This window comes from Ranitomeya imitator, chromosome 3 (genome assembly GCF_032444005.1).
Source record: "Ranitomeya imitator isolate aRanImi1 chromosome 3, aRanImi1.pri, whole genome shotgun sequence".
In the NCBI taxonomy this organism is placed as follows: Eukaryota; Metazoa; Chordata; class Amphibia; order Anura; family Dendrobatidae; genus Ranitomeya; species Ranitomeya imitator.
Genome location: NC_091284.1, coordinates 492062860 through 492080393, shown reverse-complemented (window position 1 = coordinate 492080393; position 17534 = coordinate 492062860). Strand labels below are relative to the sequence as shown.

Below are 17534 nucleotides of genomic sequence, written 5' to 3'. Positions count from 1 at the left end.
CACTGAAAAATATTACAAAGCTGAGATAAATACAGGTCCGATAATAACTCACTGCAGACTTGGCTCCATTCCTAGATTTCCTTGGCTGTTTGTCCTAATAAAGTGTCTCCATGGCACTTATAGCACGGAAGGTTATTAGTATCTGTCAATCACAGGAAAAGTGGAAGCTGAGGAAAGCGCAAGGGAAGAAAAAAAGTGATGCTAAACCTCTCCTTTAATTCACGCTGAGCGAGCGGCAAGCGCATATAGACAAAGAACGGGCCTTCTTGTTTCTCTGATAACTGTGCTTAAACAGTGTCAGAGCTAATTTATCATTACCTGTAAGTGTATTAACAAAAGCATAGAACAAATGGAATCAGCCCACAATTCCTCCAGCAGTTCAATCAGATACAGTCATGTTACTTCTATCAAGTGGATACTCAGAACCTGTACAGCTATTAATTAATATGTTAAAAGTCTTTAATTTACTGTTATGCTTTGCTAATTAACATATCTCTACAAATGGAGCACATCTCTCTGTATGCTTATTTTTCTAGAGAACAGAGTCCATAGAGTGATAATTGATATCCTTGTCTCCAGACAATAGTTTATTAAATGAAACGACAATTATAACCAATTAAAATTCACTTTACATACTATTTCACCTATTTTGCATGTATTATTCATAAAGACAGAGAGAGTGTTTGGCTTCCAGCTCATGATCATTGTGCTTGTCTGTGCAGGTGATGGACAGTCTTTTTTTTTTTCTCAATTGGGATCACTGCTACTTAATTCGGGAAAATATGTTAATCCATCAAATCATAAGAATAATCGCAAACTGAATATGAATCTTAAATTGTCTTATTATAAGTACTGGATTATATTAGGAATTGGATCAACAACACTGGGAATCAGAACCAACTTTATATGTTGAGGGAGTTGAGTGGAATATTTAGTGTAAAGGGCAGCATGTAGAATATTGCATGTCAAGTACGGTAGTCAAAATTTGCTAGTGCGGCATTTTAAACAGACCTGAATATGTAGGATTTGGAGAAATTTAAAGTATTCTGTTGAAACTGAGAAAATTCAAACTTGTTCTGATAAATTACAAAAGAAAAGGTTTGACAGAGTTTCTAATGAACTACAAAAAAACTGGAAGAAATATTGCACTTGAAACGTGTTTCAAAAATGTAAATATCTCATGAACATGAAGAAAGAATGGCTCGCATATACCAATATTAGCTACTTTTGTGTCAGTCATACTGTACAGTCATGGCCAAAAGTTTTGAGAACAAGACAAATATTAATTTTTTCAAAGTCTACTGCTGCATTTTTTCTAATGGCAATTTGCATATACTCCTGAATATCAGAGTGATCAGCTTAATAGCAATTACTGTACTTGCAAAGTCAATATTTGCCCAGAAAATGAACTTTAACCCCCAAAACACATTTCAACATCATTGCAGTCCTGCCTTAAAAGGAGCAGCTAACATCATTTTAGTGATTGATCCATTAACACAGGTGTGGGTGTTGATGAGGACAGGGCTGGCGATCAATCAGTCATGATTAGGTAAGAATGACATCACTGGACACTTTACAAGGAGGCTGGTGCTTGGTATCATTGTTTCTCTTCAGTTAACCATGGTTATCTCTAAAGAAACACGTGCAGCCATCATTGCACTGCACAAAAATGGCCTAACAGGGAAGAGTATCGCAGCTAGAAACATTGCACCTCAGTCAACAATCTATCGCATCATCAAGAACTTCAAGGAGAGAGCTTCCATTGTTGTCAAAAAGGCTCCAGGGCGCCCAAGAAAGACCAGCAAGTGCCAGGACCGTATCTTAAAACTGTTTCAGCTGTGGGATCGGACTACCAGCAGTGCCGAGCTTGCTCAGGAATGGCAGCAGGCTGGTGTGAGTGCTTCTGCACGCGCTGTGAGGCGGAGACTCTTTGAGCAAGGCCTGGTTTCAAGGAGGGCAGCAAAGAAGCCACTTCTCTCCAGAAAAAACATCAGGGACTGACTGATATTCTGCAAAAGGTACAGGGAGTGGACTGCTGAGGACTGGGGCAAAGTCATTTTCTCTGATGAATCCCCTTTTCGATTGTTTGGGACATCTGGAAAACAGCTTATTCGGAGAAGAAGAGGTAAGCGCTACCACCAGTCTTGTCTCATGCCAACTGTAAAGCATCCTGAAACCATTCATTTGTGGGGTTGCTTCTCAGCCAAGGGAATTGGCTCACTCACAGTCTTGCCTAAAAACACAGCCATGAATAAAGAATGGTACCAGAATGTCCTCCAAGAGCAACTTCTCCCAACCGTCCAAGAGCAGTTTGGCGCCCAACAATGCCTTTTCCAGCATGATGGATCACCTTGTCATAAAGCAAAGGTGATAACTAAATGGCTCATGGAACAAAACATAGAAATTTTGGGTCCATGGCCTGGAAACACCCCAGATCTTAATCCCATTGAGAACTTGTGGTCAATCATCAATAGACGGGTGGACAAACAAAAACCAACAAATTCTGACAAAATGCAAGCATTGATTATGCAAGAATGGACTGCTATCAGTCAAGATTTGGTCCAGAAGTTGATTGAGAGCATGCCAGGGAGAATTGCAGAGGTCTTGAAGAAGAAGGGTCAACACTGCAAATATTGACTTGCTGCATTAACTCATTCTAACTGTCAATATAACCTATTGGTACTCATAATATGATTGCAATTATATTTCTGTATGTGATATAAACATCAGACAAACACTAATAAAAACCAGAGGGCAGCAGATCATGTGAAAATATAATTTTGGTGTCATTCTCAAAACTTCTGGCCATGACTGTATCTTGATGGCAGAAGTTACTTTTCATAAACACAGGTAAGTCTAAGTTCACATTTGCGTTGTGCGCCGCAGCGTCGTCGCCGCAACGCACAACGCAAACAAAAACGCACCAAAACGCATGTACAACGCAGCGTTTTGCGCCGCATGCGTTCAACGCATGCGTCGCAAAACGCTGCGGGTTTTGGAAACGCAGTTGCGTTTTTACCAAAAAACGCAGCGTTTTTAGACGCATGCGTTTTTAGTGCAGTGAGTCATTCATCATCCCCCACCCACAATAAAAAGTGTCTACACAATAGATAAAGAACCACCAATGGCTAGAAGAGGGTTGGTGTTAACAAATGTGTATATACCCTGGCAGAGATGAATTCCTCACATTTTGCTGGTATTCATGATGGAGCGAACCATGAACAGTATCTACATGGATATGGATATGGAATTTGCCTTGGCTCATGCCTATGCTGTTGCCTGTTTTAATGAAAGGGAAAGGGAAAGACGGAGATGGAGTCGTCGCCGCTTTTGGATCCACCCTATAGTTGAAGTCCGGGAGAGTCGTGGAGCATACCATTGCTTGTTTGGCGAACTGAATGACAACCGGGAAAAATATTTCGAATATACCCGGATGTCACAGGAGAGCTTCCGCTATCTTCTGCGTCGGGTGGAAGGATCCATTAGCAGGCAGGACACGCAGCTCCGGAGAGCTATTTCCGCAGAGGAACGGCTGCTGGTGACTCTACGGTACGTTGCTGTTTGAATGACTGTGATATCTATTTACTTTTTATTTTATTTTATTAATTTTTTTCAATTGTAATGGTCAATGTACTTTTATAAATTATAATGTGCTTTATTCAAAATTTCTTTATCTTCTTTGCAGTTTCCTGGCTACCGGAGAAACGTTTAGGTCACTTCATTTTCAATTCCGGATTGGAGTCTCCACTCTTTCAGGAATTATTGCTGAGACATGCCGCGCTTTGTGGGATAATCTCCGGGAGGAATATTTACCTGTCCCTACAAGTGCAATCTGGGAGGCCAACGCACAGAAATTCAACCAAGTGTGTAATTTTCCAAACTGTATTGGCGCTGTCGATGAAAAGCACATTCGGATTACCAAGCCTGCGAAAAGTGGATCCCTTTTCTACAATTATAAAAAATACTTTTCAACTGTTCTCATGGCAATTGCCGGTGCGGACTGCCGTTTTCTCGCAGTGGACATTGGTGCATTTGGGCGTGCAAATGACTCGCGCACATTTAAAGAGTCGGATATGGGCCAAAAGTTATATGGAAACAATTTTAATTTCCCACAGCCACGACCTCTTCCCCACACCGAAGGCCCGGCGATGCCATTTGTTGTGGTAGGGGATGAGGCATTCCAAATGTCTGCCAACCTATTGAAACCCTACTCCAGTCGGGGCTTGGACCATACAAAAAGGGTTTTCAATTACAGACTGTCCAGGGCCAGAAGGACTGTGGAGTGCGCCTTTGGCATCCTCGTTTCCAAATGGCGGATATTGGGATCGGCCATTAATCTTAAAATTGAAACAGTGGATGAGGTGGTGAAGGCTTGTGTGGTTCTCCACAATTTCATTATGGCCAAAGAGAGAATAAATGTTGAACTGGATGAACCCATAGCCAACCCCTTGCCCGATTACCATGATCATCCTCTGAGGACAAGTGTGGAAATTGCGCAGATGCGTGATCGTTTTGCGGCCTATTTTGTGTCAGATGTTGGCCGTGTGTCATGGCAAGATCAAATGGTGTAGTAATGTTACTTTTGGACTGTCTTCTGATTGTAACTACACCAATAATACCTCTACTGTGACAGTTAGAAATATATTAAAAAAAAATAATTTTCCATTAAATGTGCAATCAAAGTTCCGTTTAGGTTGGTTTGGTATATGTCAAATTTTGCATCTAAGTATAGTTCACAAATTTAATGTTCCTATAAAAACTTGAACCTGTTGTTTTTAAAATATTAAAGAAAAAAGTTTTTAAATTCTATACCGATTCAAATACAATTTTTATACCATAATATTACATATACTTGTTTGTCTGATCGACCTGTATCTTTGTGTTTTACCTGATAAGCAACGATAACAGCGATGTTTTCCAATTGAAACCAGGGTAAATATCTGAAGCGTGGCCCTGCGCTTATCAACATGATGTTTACCCTGGTTACACGTGGGCCTCTGCATCGTTGTTCGCTGGAGAGATGTCTGTGACAGCTCTCCAGGGACCAACCAGCGGACGCTGCAGTGATCTGCATCATTGTCTGTTTCGCTGCTGCATTAAGTGTGAACACCTCATACAGCAATGAGAGACACCCAAAAAAAGACAAACTAAAAATTGAAAAAATAGTGTCTGACATTGCATATATGAGGTGTTTGAAGCACAAAATATGTGTAGACAGCACATGGCGTGATTTGCCGAGAAAAATTCTGGAAAATAATAGCATAAATAATAACAAATAGTGTTTTTTAAAAATAACATTTTTTATTGGGGGAAAACAGAAAACAAAAAGGGTTCTTAAACTTAGGGTGTTTCCACCTGTGCCACCAGAGGGGAATGGTAGGTGTCTTCTCTGGAATGGTGAGAGAAATGGGAGGATGATGGAGAAGATGACGATGATGGCGAAGAGGAGGATACATAGTCAAGTAGACTTGATGGGAGATCCAAACCCTCCCCAGGGTATACTGGGGAGGAAACCGCCACCTCTGTAGGGGAGGGAGGAGGCAACACAAGCCTTGTTTGGCCATGGCTGCTCCTACTGCGACTCGAGCCCCTACGGACAGTTGGTGTTGTCACTGGAACAGCAACCTGAGCCTCTTTGTGTGCCCGTCTGTGTTTCCTCTTTTTTTTTTTTTTTTTGGGTCCTGTGGCAGGTTCCCCAGCATGATGACGCCTACGGGAGGATGAAGGCATGGCAGGAGCAGGAGTCGGCGGCACTATATGGTGCCTGTGGTGGCGTCGCTCGGCACGTGGACCACGGTGGGGTGGCTGGAGTGGCTCTCCAGCAGGAGTGGGAATCATGCTTGCCAGCGACGGCACTACTGCCATTGTCGCTGACTGCATGACCCCAGCCTGCTGGAGAGCCCTCACGTAGGAAGTGTTGCAGGACTGCATCACTGAAATCTGTAGTTCCGGCGTAAGGTGTTCCACCATGCCCTTAGCAATGGTACTAAAAAAATGTTTTGCCGGATTTGAGAGCTCGGTTTCAATTGTTTCAAGGCGCCGGTCGATATTGGACAGACGAGTGTCCATGTTATCGCTCAACGCCTTGAAACAGTTCTGGAAAACCGTGCTCAAATGCAAAAATTCGGGCATGGTTGGCCTGTCCGAGGCCCGCTGGCGCTGTCGGGAATACCCAAACGAAGGTGCGCCAGAGGCCTCGGCCAGGGGAACACCTGATGTACCGGCTGCCGGTTCACCAGATGGTGGTGCAAGCCTGCTGTCGCTGTGGGAGGGCTGTGATGGATCAGATGGCGATTCATGAAGGACCGCTTCTGCGGGGCGAGCTCTCTCGAGGGTGCTGCTGTGTGTCCTGTGAAAAGATAATGAAAAAATTAGTCTTCAATGAATAACCTCTCCCATACGCCAACTCCTGGAATAAAAATAGCATTACATTACACAATAATACAAATCCTCTGTCTCACAGTCTGTGTGGCCAATAATTAATTTCTGATTGTTATCGCCAGCTGACCGTTAGGGCCGACGATAACAATCATGAACATTCCCGCTGTCAAAGCATTTTGACCGTATACCACTGTGGGTATAAAAATTTTGTAATCGAAAACTCTTTCTGGAAGCTGCCTATGCCACAAAAATAGTTGAAAATTTAATGTCAAGATAAAAAATTAAATAAAAAAAAAACCAGTGATTTCACTGATCTGATTGCAGGAACGACCATGATGTTAGACTCATGTGATCGAGACTTCATCATTATTCCTGCAATCAGAACTACCCTGACTCAGAACTTAACCTGTCATGGACTACAAGGACTCACGCTTAACCCAAAAAATTAACTAATGGCCTATATAGCATTTTAATAGGGATACATTTACGTGGATGGCCAATATGTTACGCTGACTACATGGATGGGCAATACAGTATGTGCCTGTGAAATATACTATGTGGATACGTGGCTAGAACGTGTGGTATGTGGCTGCGATATTGTTACCTGCCAATATACTATGTGGATGCACAATGTACGTGGCTGGGCAATGTACTATGTGTTTGTGCAGTAGGCTATGTGGCTGGGCACTGTAATGGGGCTGTGCAATATGTTTTGTGGACAAAATACTTACTGACGGCGGCCAAGGACTGGTCTTAAGAACTGTAAACATTTGGAATATTTATAGGGCACAGACTTGGCCGCAGCAGCACCACTCTTCGAGCGCTCCTCCTCTGCCCGTAGCCCCTTATTGAAACGGTCCTTGATGGATCGCCATCTGATCCTCAACCTTTTAACTGTGAATGCAAAGGAAAAAAAAGGTTACATATGTAGCATTTGAAATGGATAAAACAACCGTGTGCGATGCAAAACTTTAGGTGTTTATTGCATCACACACGGTTGTGTTTATCCTGGAAAGATGGTGGGTCATAGCAACGTATCTGCACGGCGTATCAGCAATACTCACCAAAGTTGGTTTTTTCTTTTGCAGGAGCTATGTCAAAGCCCTCCCACAGCGACTTTGCCACCTCTACCCACAAACGCCTCAACACCACCTGGTCCATGTGCCGGGAGTCACGGCTGTCCCACAACGGGCCACGCTCCTGGATGCTTGATATGAGGAGCTCCACATCAATGACTCCATGGTCCCGTTGTGAAACCTAGAAAAATTACAAACAGAAAAGGTTACAAATATGCAAATATTAACAAACACCAGCACCTGTCATGATATGTACCTTGGCCCTATCCTTTGTCATTTGATATATGTATATTGATGGTTTCTACACCTGTATTTTTGAATGTTTTGGTTGTTTCACCTTTGCTATCTTCCCCCAATACTTGCTACCCTGAAAAGTTTGAATGTAAGCTTACTAAACATCCCTAGTGAAAGCAGGATGCTAATCAAAAAAAAAAAAGAAATTGTTTAATAAAAATACTCACTCGCCGTCCTGACGCCACACCTTGGCCCTGACCTCTCTGCTCCCGCTGACTTCCTTCACCCTCACTTGAAGAAGCCTGTAAAAATTGTATAAAGAAATTATTTTAAAAACTACAAATGACTGCGAATAGTAAGGAAATTGACATAATTACTCACCACACTCCCCTGCGCCGATTGGCTCGATTCTGACACAGTGGCCATTGTAGCACGTTTGTTCTGGCATGAAAAAATGAAAAAAAAAAATCAAAACTAAACCTAAATATGGCACATACATTAAAATATGCCAAAAATTTTTTACAACAACCACATTTGACTTTTGACTGATCGGACAAAGCAAAAATAAGAAAGCGACACCACAACGCCATACATTGCAAGAGAAGACAATCAATAGAAGAAACTATACAAGAATAGACCCAAACCAAAAAGCAAAAATAGACACCTATGTCCAAAAATGGACATATCAAAACTTTCTGAAAAAACATTACAGGCACAAAAATACAATGAAAGAGCAAAATAATGAACGCAATACTTTACAATTGCAACAAGACATGATCCTAAAAAACAACATCTTGTGACATCTAACCACAGAAAGACAAAAGGCAATAAAAACCATTCTAGATAACAAGCAATAAACATTACGGGTCAACCGCTGTAAAAATATACAGCAACCCAAACATAAACCATAGCCAAATAGAAAATAAAACACATGGAATTTTTAAAAAAGGCCACCACCAAAAATAATATAAACAAATAAAAATTATACTACACACTTTGCAATGCAATCAGTCAATGAAGGAAGATATATGCCATACGGAAAACGACGTAAAAACATCAGCGATATTTTTTAAAATAAAGGGAAAGTACAATTGAAACTATAATGGCATAGCAGCAGCATGGAACTATACAATACAAAGACATCATAAATGTTGCCCCCCCACCAGCAAGAAAATACACTCAAGGAAAGAAAAAATAAAGCCAACAGCATAATCCAAAACACAGCAAGACATGAGCCAAGAAAATGCCACACAGTTACCACCAACAATAGAAACCAGAAAAACATGCACCAGAAATTTTACAAGACAAAATGAGCAAAAATCAATACATTGAACAACCACATGACACAAGAACAAAACACATAACCAAACCCAAAGTAACGTAAAACAAAAAAATAAAAGAAAAAAAAATTAAATAAAATAAATGCAATCCTATCAGAACCAGACAAACAATTTTTCAATAACAACCCATAACCGTAATAGCACAGACCAAACATTACAAAAATATAGACAAATCAAGAAATAAAACACAGAATACAAAATGTGCAAAGAGAAATATATACTTACAAGTTTGGAAAGCAGATTCTCCAGTCTAGTCTTGTCTGGTGTGATGACTTGTGAAAGACAATGGCAAACCCCTCGTTTCTTTATATATATAGGTTGTTTTTTTTGTGTCTAGACAAAGTCTAGACAATGTTTTGCATTTTTTTATTGGAAAACGCATGCGTCGTACAACGCACCACGACGCAAGTACTTGCGTTGTCTGCGTTGTCAATACAAGTCAATGGGAAAAAAGGCGCATCGCCGACGCAAACACGACGCAAACACGACGCATGCGTTTTTTAAAAGGTCGGCGCCGCCAGAAAAATGCAACATGTTGCGTTTGCCGCGCCCAGACAGGTGCGCCCTAACGCCGCATGCGGCGTAAAACGCAACACAACGCAACACAACGCATGCACATGCGGCCCCATGCGGCGCCAATGTTAAAGATAGGGCCGCACGACGCATGCGTTTTGTTGCGGCGGCGACGCTGCGGCGCAAACCGCAAATGTGAACGTACCCTAACTAAAGATGTTTTTTTCCAATTATCCAAGTCCATCAGTATCAGTTTTTTTCTGCCTCAACTGATGAAAAGTGATGTCAAATGCCATCAGTTGTCATCATCAAGTACAACTATAAAACTAGTGAGCAAGATGGATAAATGCAAAATGAAGGGCACAATGCCAATAGGCTGTGCTAACATTTTTTGACTTTTGGTGTTCTCCCGCCATTTTCGTCCAGTTCTGACAAAGTGGGCAGTGCTGATGTGGGACCGGGGTGTGGCTTCTCGAATTCATGATGAGTAGTGACACTCGCTACATGACAAATCTTATTACAGCCGGGATTGGAGTAGGATTTGTAGCGAGGCGCATACCACTCTTCCGACAATCCTGATTCATGAAGAGGCGTACTCCTCTTTATGAAGCAGGCACATCGGATTCCAGCACATCTCCAGGCACTCGAACAATGCTATTCTTGATGAATTGGACCCGTAGTGATTTCTGCTCTTACTCGTTGAACGGTCCAGTACAACAAATGATGAGTGTAAACAATTTGACAGCAAACTGTTGAATCCTTTCTCAGATATGTGGAAACAAGGTCTCAACAACAGTTGTTTTCTGTTACTAATTTTTCAAGTAGCAGCATTCTTAACAAATACTACTCGGCCAATACGAATCACATTGTGGTGATTTTTGCACAGGCTGCAATAAACTTTAGATATTTTTAAACAATTCTATTCTGAATTTCCTAGTGGTAAGTGCTACATTTTATTAAAGGTTAAATATTTAATGTGTTTGTAAAGCTCAACTTGAAAATGGGATGGCATATGTTTCACTTTCAAGTCCAAAATGTTTTCAGAATTCACAAATAAATTTCCTAATTCTCAAATCATTTTGTTCAATTCCAAATAGTACAAATGCAGCTGTGACCCAAACACATTTTTTTTCCAGAGTTCCAGTATTTTACCATCCATAGGGAATAAAGCACTGTGAAGCTGGCAAAAAAAAATGAACCGCATTTTGTGTGTTGATGTTAAAGTATTAGTATTACAGGAACATCAGAACCATAAAGAAAAATTTGCTGATGCTATTTACAAATTGTATTCTATATAAAATTTGGTATTTTTAAGAGTACAGGCATGCTTGTCAGTAGATAATTAATCACTTGTGTTTCCACAGAAAAAATGCTTACATTTTAATAGTAGCATACGTCAAAATATATCAAATCAACTAGACAACTACCTATAACATGATGGCAATAAATGGATATAAAGTCATCTCTTCAGCTCAGACTCAGCCATCAATCAACAGGGAGTTGTTTGACACTGCTTATTTTGACCTTTGGATAAAGAACTCTGATGTCCTTTTGTAATTTCATCCTCATTTTTTTATTTATTAATGATTCTTGTTCTTACCCAATCCATTCTGTCTATTTTCTACCCTTTCCCTACTTTCTATTTTCTCTATGGTAAAGAAGCTTCATGTCTATTTATTAGTAGGGAGGTATAGGACATTTGTTTTTTGCACTATTTCTTTAACCCTGCTGTGGAACCATGGGGTCATATAGACCCCAGCGCTGAATAAATTAAAATATTTCTAAAACTGGTCAATCTCAGACATTGACCTTTTATGTATTTTCAAGTAATATATTTCTGCTTATGTTGATGATATTTTGAATTTGTTTTTCAATTTTATTTCAAAGTTATTTTCAATTTTCTGTGTTTGGGACTCTCCTGACCCCATAGTACCTTTATTGTCTGACATTTTTTTTTTTATATTTTCTGTTTATTCACAGGTTTTGCAATATAATTGTAAATCGACAATGGCTAGTCACTTCCAAGTGACCCCAGCAGTGTTACAGGACAGTACAAACGGTGCTATGTTTGTCCTTGATCGAAGGACAAAAAGATGAGATTTGATTGCAGTGACTGCAAGAAGTTCATTTGTGAAGAACATGGCACTATGACGTGCAGTGAATGCAAGGGCTAAATTTATTACCAGATCATTCGCTGTCATTACGTTTTTTTTACTAAAATCCATACAGTTGCAGTTATTGTGCATTTTGTTTTATTGAATTTGAATACTTTTAGTTATTAGTAAAGCATTTTGGTATAAATTTCAGTTTGTGTTTGATGATGCCAATTAAATCACTTCAAAGATACATTTGACTTCATAACTGTGTTCTGAAATTAAGACAGAATATAAGTTGATTATTCTGAACAGCCAGCATGTTCGTTTTAATCAAATATGATGATTTTGAGCCTGGGGTCATATAGACCCCATGGTACCAAAGCAGTGATTTTTTTCACGTTTCCACAGCAGGGTTAAAGTGTAGCTGTTTTTTCTCAGGTCACTTTACAGAATAAGTTTTCATTCATACGCATATGAGGAATAACACTATTTCCATTCATTCTATAAATTATATCCTCCATTCATTAGCAGTTTCTGGTTCTAGACATTAGAAGCTGCAATAGTTTCTCCTTGTGTTTCTCTAGTGTCAGCAAATTACCTCTCCCCACTTCATAGACTTCTAGAGCCAGCAGCTGTAATCTAAAACCTTAGTGAAGATCGATCTGAAGACAGATTTGTTCAGTTTTTGGGAGTTAGTGAAAGTTGGATTAAAAAGGAGAAAGTCATGTAACTAACTTTGATGCGGGCTCCAGCACTGAGCCCACATCTTTCCTCACACATAACAGCTGATTTAATCAACCATCATGTGCCTTTAACAGCCATGGGTGGTTCATAGCTCCACCTGCGGATGTTAACCAGTTAAATCCTGGTGTCAATCTCTGACATGGGTATTTAACACGCACCATGCAAAAGCATGTCACAAATACCGCCCCGTGGCTTGCATTCATAAGAAATAATCATTTCTGCTTTCATATGCTTATGCACTGCTATATATAAAATAGTTGATCGGACAATTACAGCTTCAAGTCTCTTTAGGGGACTATTAAATAAAGTAAAAAGAAAGAATGAAAAAAGTGACAAAAATAAAAAAAAACACAAGTTCAAATAATTCGTCTTTTGACTAGTGTTGAGCATTCCGATACTGCAATTATCAGGTATCGGCCGATATTCGCTGTATCGGAGTTCCGATACTGAGTTCCGATAATTTCACAATATCGAATACTGGAATCGGAAGTTCCCCTAATGCAATGAGACAGTTTTATTCTATTCAGCCAATGAGGATCCTAAGAAGTGTGGGCACATCCTGTTAGGCATGTTAGCCATGTTAACTAATGGCATGGCTGTGATTGGCTGCTGAAATGATGTCGGTGGTGGGTGGTGCGTGGCGGAAACTGTGTGTCTGTGTGGGCCTGACGGGAGTCTGTATGGGCCTCTCGGGGGTCTGTGCGGGTCTTCCAGGGTCTGTATTGGCCTCTCAGGGGTCTGTACAGGTCTGCCGGGGGTCTGTACGGGCCTCTCGGGGGTCTGTGCGGGCCTGCCAGGGGTCTTTGTGTCTGTGTGCAGACATCGTCCGATGGTACTACAAGTCCCATCGGACTATGCCTGCTACAATGACAGCGATTGACATATTAGCCAATGATGGGGCAGTAGTAGTCACATCATCCAGCTAATGTGTAGAATGTAAAAAAAAACATACATACTACATATTACATACATAAATACAACATACTACATACATACAACATACTATATACAGTTAGGGCCAGAAATATTTGGACAGTGACACAATTTTCGCGAGTTGGGCTCTGCATGCCACCACATTGGATTTGAAATGAAACCTCTACAACAGAATTCAAGTGCAGATTGTAACGTTTAATTTGAAGGGTTGAACAAAAATATCTGATAGAAAATGTAGGAATTGTACACATTTCTTTACAAACACTCCACATTTTAGGAGGTCAAAAGTAATTGGACAAATAAACATAACCCAAACAAAATATTTTTATTTTCAATATTTTGTTGCAAATCCTTTGGAGGCTATCACTGCCTTAAGTCTGGAACCCATGGACATCACCAAACGCTGGGTATCCTCCTTCTTAATGCTTTGCCAGGCCTTTACAGCCGCAGCCTTCAGGTCTTGCTTGTTTGTGGGTCTTTCCGTCTTAAGTCTGGATTTGAGCAAGTGAAATGCATGCTCAATTGGGTTTAGATCTGGAGATTGACTTGGCCATTGCAGAATGTTCCACTTTTTGGCACTCATGAACTCCTGGGTAGCTTTGGCTGTATGCTTGGGGTCATTGTCCATCTGTACTATGAAGCGCCGTCCAATCAACTTTGCAGCATTTGGCTGAATCTGGGCTGAAAGTATATCCCGGTACACTTCAGAATTCATCCGGCTACTCTTGTCTGCTATTATGTCATCAATAAACACAAGTGACCCAGTGCCATTGAAAGCCATGCATGCCCATGCCATCACGTTGCCTCCACCATGTTTTACAGAGGATGTGGTGTGCCTTGGATCATGTGCCGTTCCCTTTCTTCTCCAAACTTTTTTCTTCCCATCATTCTGGTACAGGTTGATCTTTGTCTCATCTGTCCATAGAATACTTTTCCAGAACTGAGCTGGCTTCTTGAGGTGTTTTTCTGCAAATTTAACTCTGGCCTGTCTATTTTTGGTATTGATGAATGGTTTGCATCTAGATGTGAACCCTTTGTATTTACTGTCATGGAGTCTTCTCTTTACTGTTGACTTAGAGACAGATACACCTACTTCACTGAGAGTGTTCTGGACTTCAGTTGATGTTGTGAACGGGTTCTTCTTCACCAAATTAAGTATGCGGCGATCATCCACCACTGTTGTCATCCGTGGACGCCCAGGCCTTTTTGAGTTCCCAAGCTCACCAGTCAATTCCTTTTTTCTCAGAATGTACCCAACTGTTGATTTTGCTACTCCAAGCATGTCTGCTATCTCTCTGATGGATTTTTTTCAGCCTCAGGATGTTCTGCTTCACCTCAATTGAGAGTTCCTTTGACCGCATGTTGTCTGCTCACAGCAACAGCTTCCAAATGCAAAAACACACACCTGGAATCCACCCCTGACCTTTTAACTACTTCATTGATTACAGGTTAACGAGGGAGACGCCTTCAGAGTTAATTGCAGCCCTTAGAGTCCATTGTCCAATTACTTTTGGTCCCTTGAAAAAGAGGACGCTATGCATTACAGAGCTATGATTCCTAAACCCTTTCTCCGATTTGGATGTGGAAACTATCATATTGCAGCTGGGAGTGTGCACTTTCAGCCCATATTATATATATAATTGTATTTCTGAACATGTTTTTGTAAACAGCTAAAATAACAAAACTTGTGTCACTGTCCAAATATTTCTGGCCCTAACTGTACTACATGCATACATACTACATACATACTATATACATACATACATACATACTACATACTACATACTGTACATACATACAACATACATACAACATACTACATACATACGACATACATACTACATACCACATACACACAACAAACTACATACATACAACATACATACTACATACATGCTACATACAATATACTGCATACATACTACATACATACGTACATACAAACATACATACAACATACTATATCCTACATAGATTTTAGATACATACATACAACATACTACAACCCCTGGCAAAAAATATGGAATCACCGGCCTTGGAGGATGCTCAGTCAGTTTTAATTTTGTAGAAAAAAAACATCACAGACATGGCACAAAACTAAAGTAATTTCAAATGGCAGCTTTCTGGCTTTAAGAAACACTAAAAGAAATCAAGAACAAAAAATGTGGTAGTCAGTAATGGTTACTTTTTTTTAACCAAGCATTGCTGTGTGAGAAATTTCCCACACAGCAAATGCTATAAAGTGAGACTCTGAACTAAGGTAACCTCTCAGTGATGCACTGCAGGATCCATTGTCTCCTGTCAGTGTGTCACTGAAGGTCCTATAGAGCAGTGACATCACCCGATGTCACTGTTCTATAGGGGAGATCGTCGTGGGACACTCTTTATTAATTGGACTATGGTGGACAGGTAGCATACAGTTTATTATTTTACATTTTTTGCAGGTGCTGAAGTATGGTAAGTATAGTTAAATGAAGAATATTAAAATACTTTTTCTGGCTATGTCTTTAATTTTTTAACTATTTCACTGCACTAGGATTAATAATGGATAAGCGTCTTATTGATGCCTCTCCATTATTAACCCAGCTTAATGTCACCTTACAATAGCAGGGTGACATTAACCCCTTATTACCCCATATCCCACCGCTACATGGAAGTGGGAAAAGAGGGGCTAAGTGCTGGAATTGGCGCATCTTACAGATGCGCCATTTCTGGGGTGGCTGCGGACTGGTGTTTGTAGCCGGGGGGGCCAATATCCATGGCCCCTCTCTAGGCTATGAATATCAGCCTGCAGCTGTCTGCGTAGCCTTTCTGGCTATAAAATATAGGGGGAACCCATGTCATTTTTTGGGGGGTTCCTTTATTTTAATAGCCAGTAAAGTCTACGCAGACAGCTGCGGGCTGATATTCATAGCCGGTGAGGGGCCATGGGTATAAACCCCTTCCCAGGCTACAAATATTTGCCCCGGACATCAGCTTTCCCCTTCTTGCGCAGAAAATTGCACGGGAGCCCATGCCGTTTTTTTCCCATTTTTTCTTTATGTTCATTTATCAACATCAGCCTATCTATGGATATATCTATCTATAGATATATCTATAGATACATAGATGTTTCTATCCATAGATCTATCTGGCTAATTTCACACATCAGGTTTTTGCCGTTAGGCACAATCCAGCGAGTTTTGAAAAAAAAAGATCTGTTTTTTTTCTGCGGGATCCGTTTTTTCTCATAGAGTTGTAATAGCGCCGCATTGCGCCTGATGGCCACACGTTTCATCCGTTTTTTTGGGGATCCATCAAAAAATCTGTTTCTGATGGAGGGAAAACACATACAGAGGAACAGTTTTTCTGTCTGGCGAAAAAACGCACAGCGGAGGATCCGGCAAAAAACGGATGAAACGTGTGGCCATCAGGCGCTAATACAACTCTATGAGAAAAAAACGGATCCAGCAGAAAAAAACGGATATTTTTTTCGATAGTTTTGCATGGAGGAATGTACCACCATACCACGAACTGTGTGTGCCAACCTTGTGAAGACTTAGAGAAAACGTTTGACCACTGTCATTGCCAGCAAAGGATGTACAGTATAACAACATATTGAGATGAACTTTTGTTAATTACCAAATACTTATTTTCCAAAATAATTTGCAAACTAAATCTTGCCATGTCAGACAAGGTGATTTTCTGGATTTGTTTTCTCATTTTGACTCTCATAGTTGTGGTCTACCTATGATGTCAATTACAGGCCTCTCTGATCTTTTTAAATGGGAGAACTTGCACAATTGGTGGCTGACTAAATACTTTTTTTCCCACTTTATAACATCCAAATCAATGACACAGATGATATGTATATATAAATTATAGTAAATGTCTGACTTCATTTGTCCTTGCCACTATAGGTCCTTAACAGTTCTTCACTGGCTTCCTAAAGCATCATTTTTTGCTTTGATCTCCTCTGATTTTGTTGGTGCTTCTACTGGCCACTGATTTGCTATTTTTGAGTAAATCCAAATTAGAAAAATGTGACTTCACTAGAATCTATGAAATTTGTGAAATTCTAAACTCTAACCTTCTTGCTTACTGAATATTCTGAAGACGAAGATGCTTCCAATAGGGATGGATGGACACATGGCTGCTGCTCCAGTCTATGGAGCTGCGTTCTCTGAATGGGGCTCCATAGATTGGATAAAAAAGACTGGGATTGTCGTGAGACCTTG

At 40.4% G+C, this 17534-nt stretch overlaps 1 protein-coding gene across 1 annotated transcript; it reads left to right on the top strand.

Annotated features, from left to right (window-relative positions):
• Window positions 1-3013: 3013 nt before the first annotated feature.
• LOC138670366 (uncharacterized) lies at window positions 3014-5320 on the top strand. The gene is made up of 2 exons (XM_069757630.1): window positions 3014-3549; window positions 3686-5320. Exons 1-2 carry the CDS (start codon window positions 3203-3205, stop codon window positions 4569-4571), a joined length of 1233 nt encoding a protein of 410 aa, XP_069613731.1. The 5' UTR covers window positions 3014-3202; the 3' UTR covers window positions 4572-5320.
• The last annotated feature ends 12214 nt before the right edge of the window (window positions 5321-17534 follow it).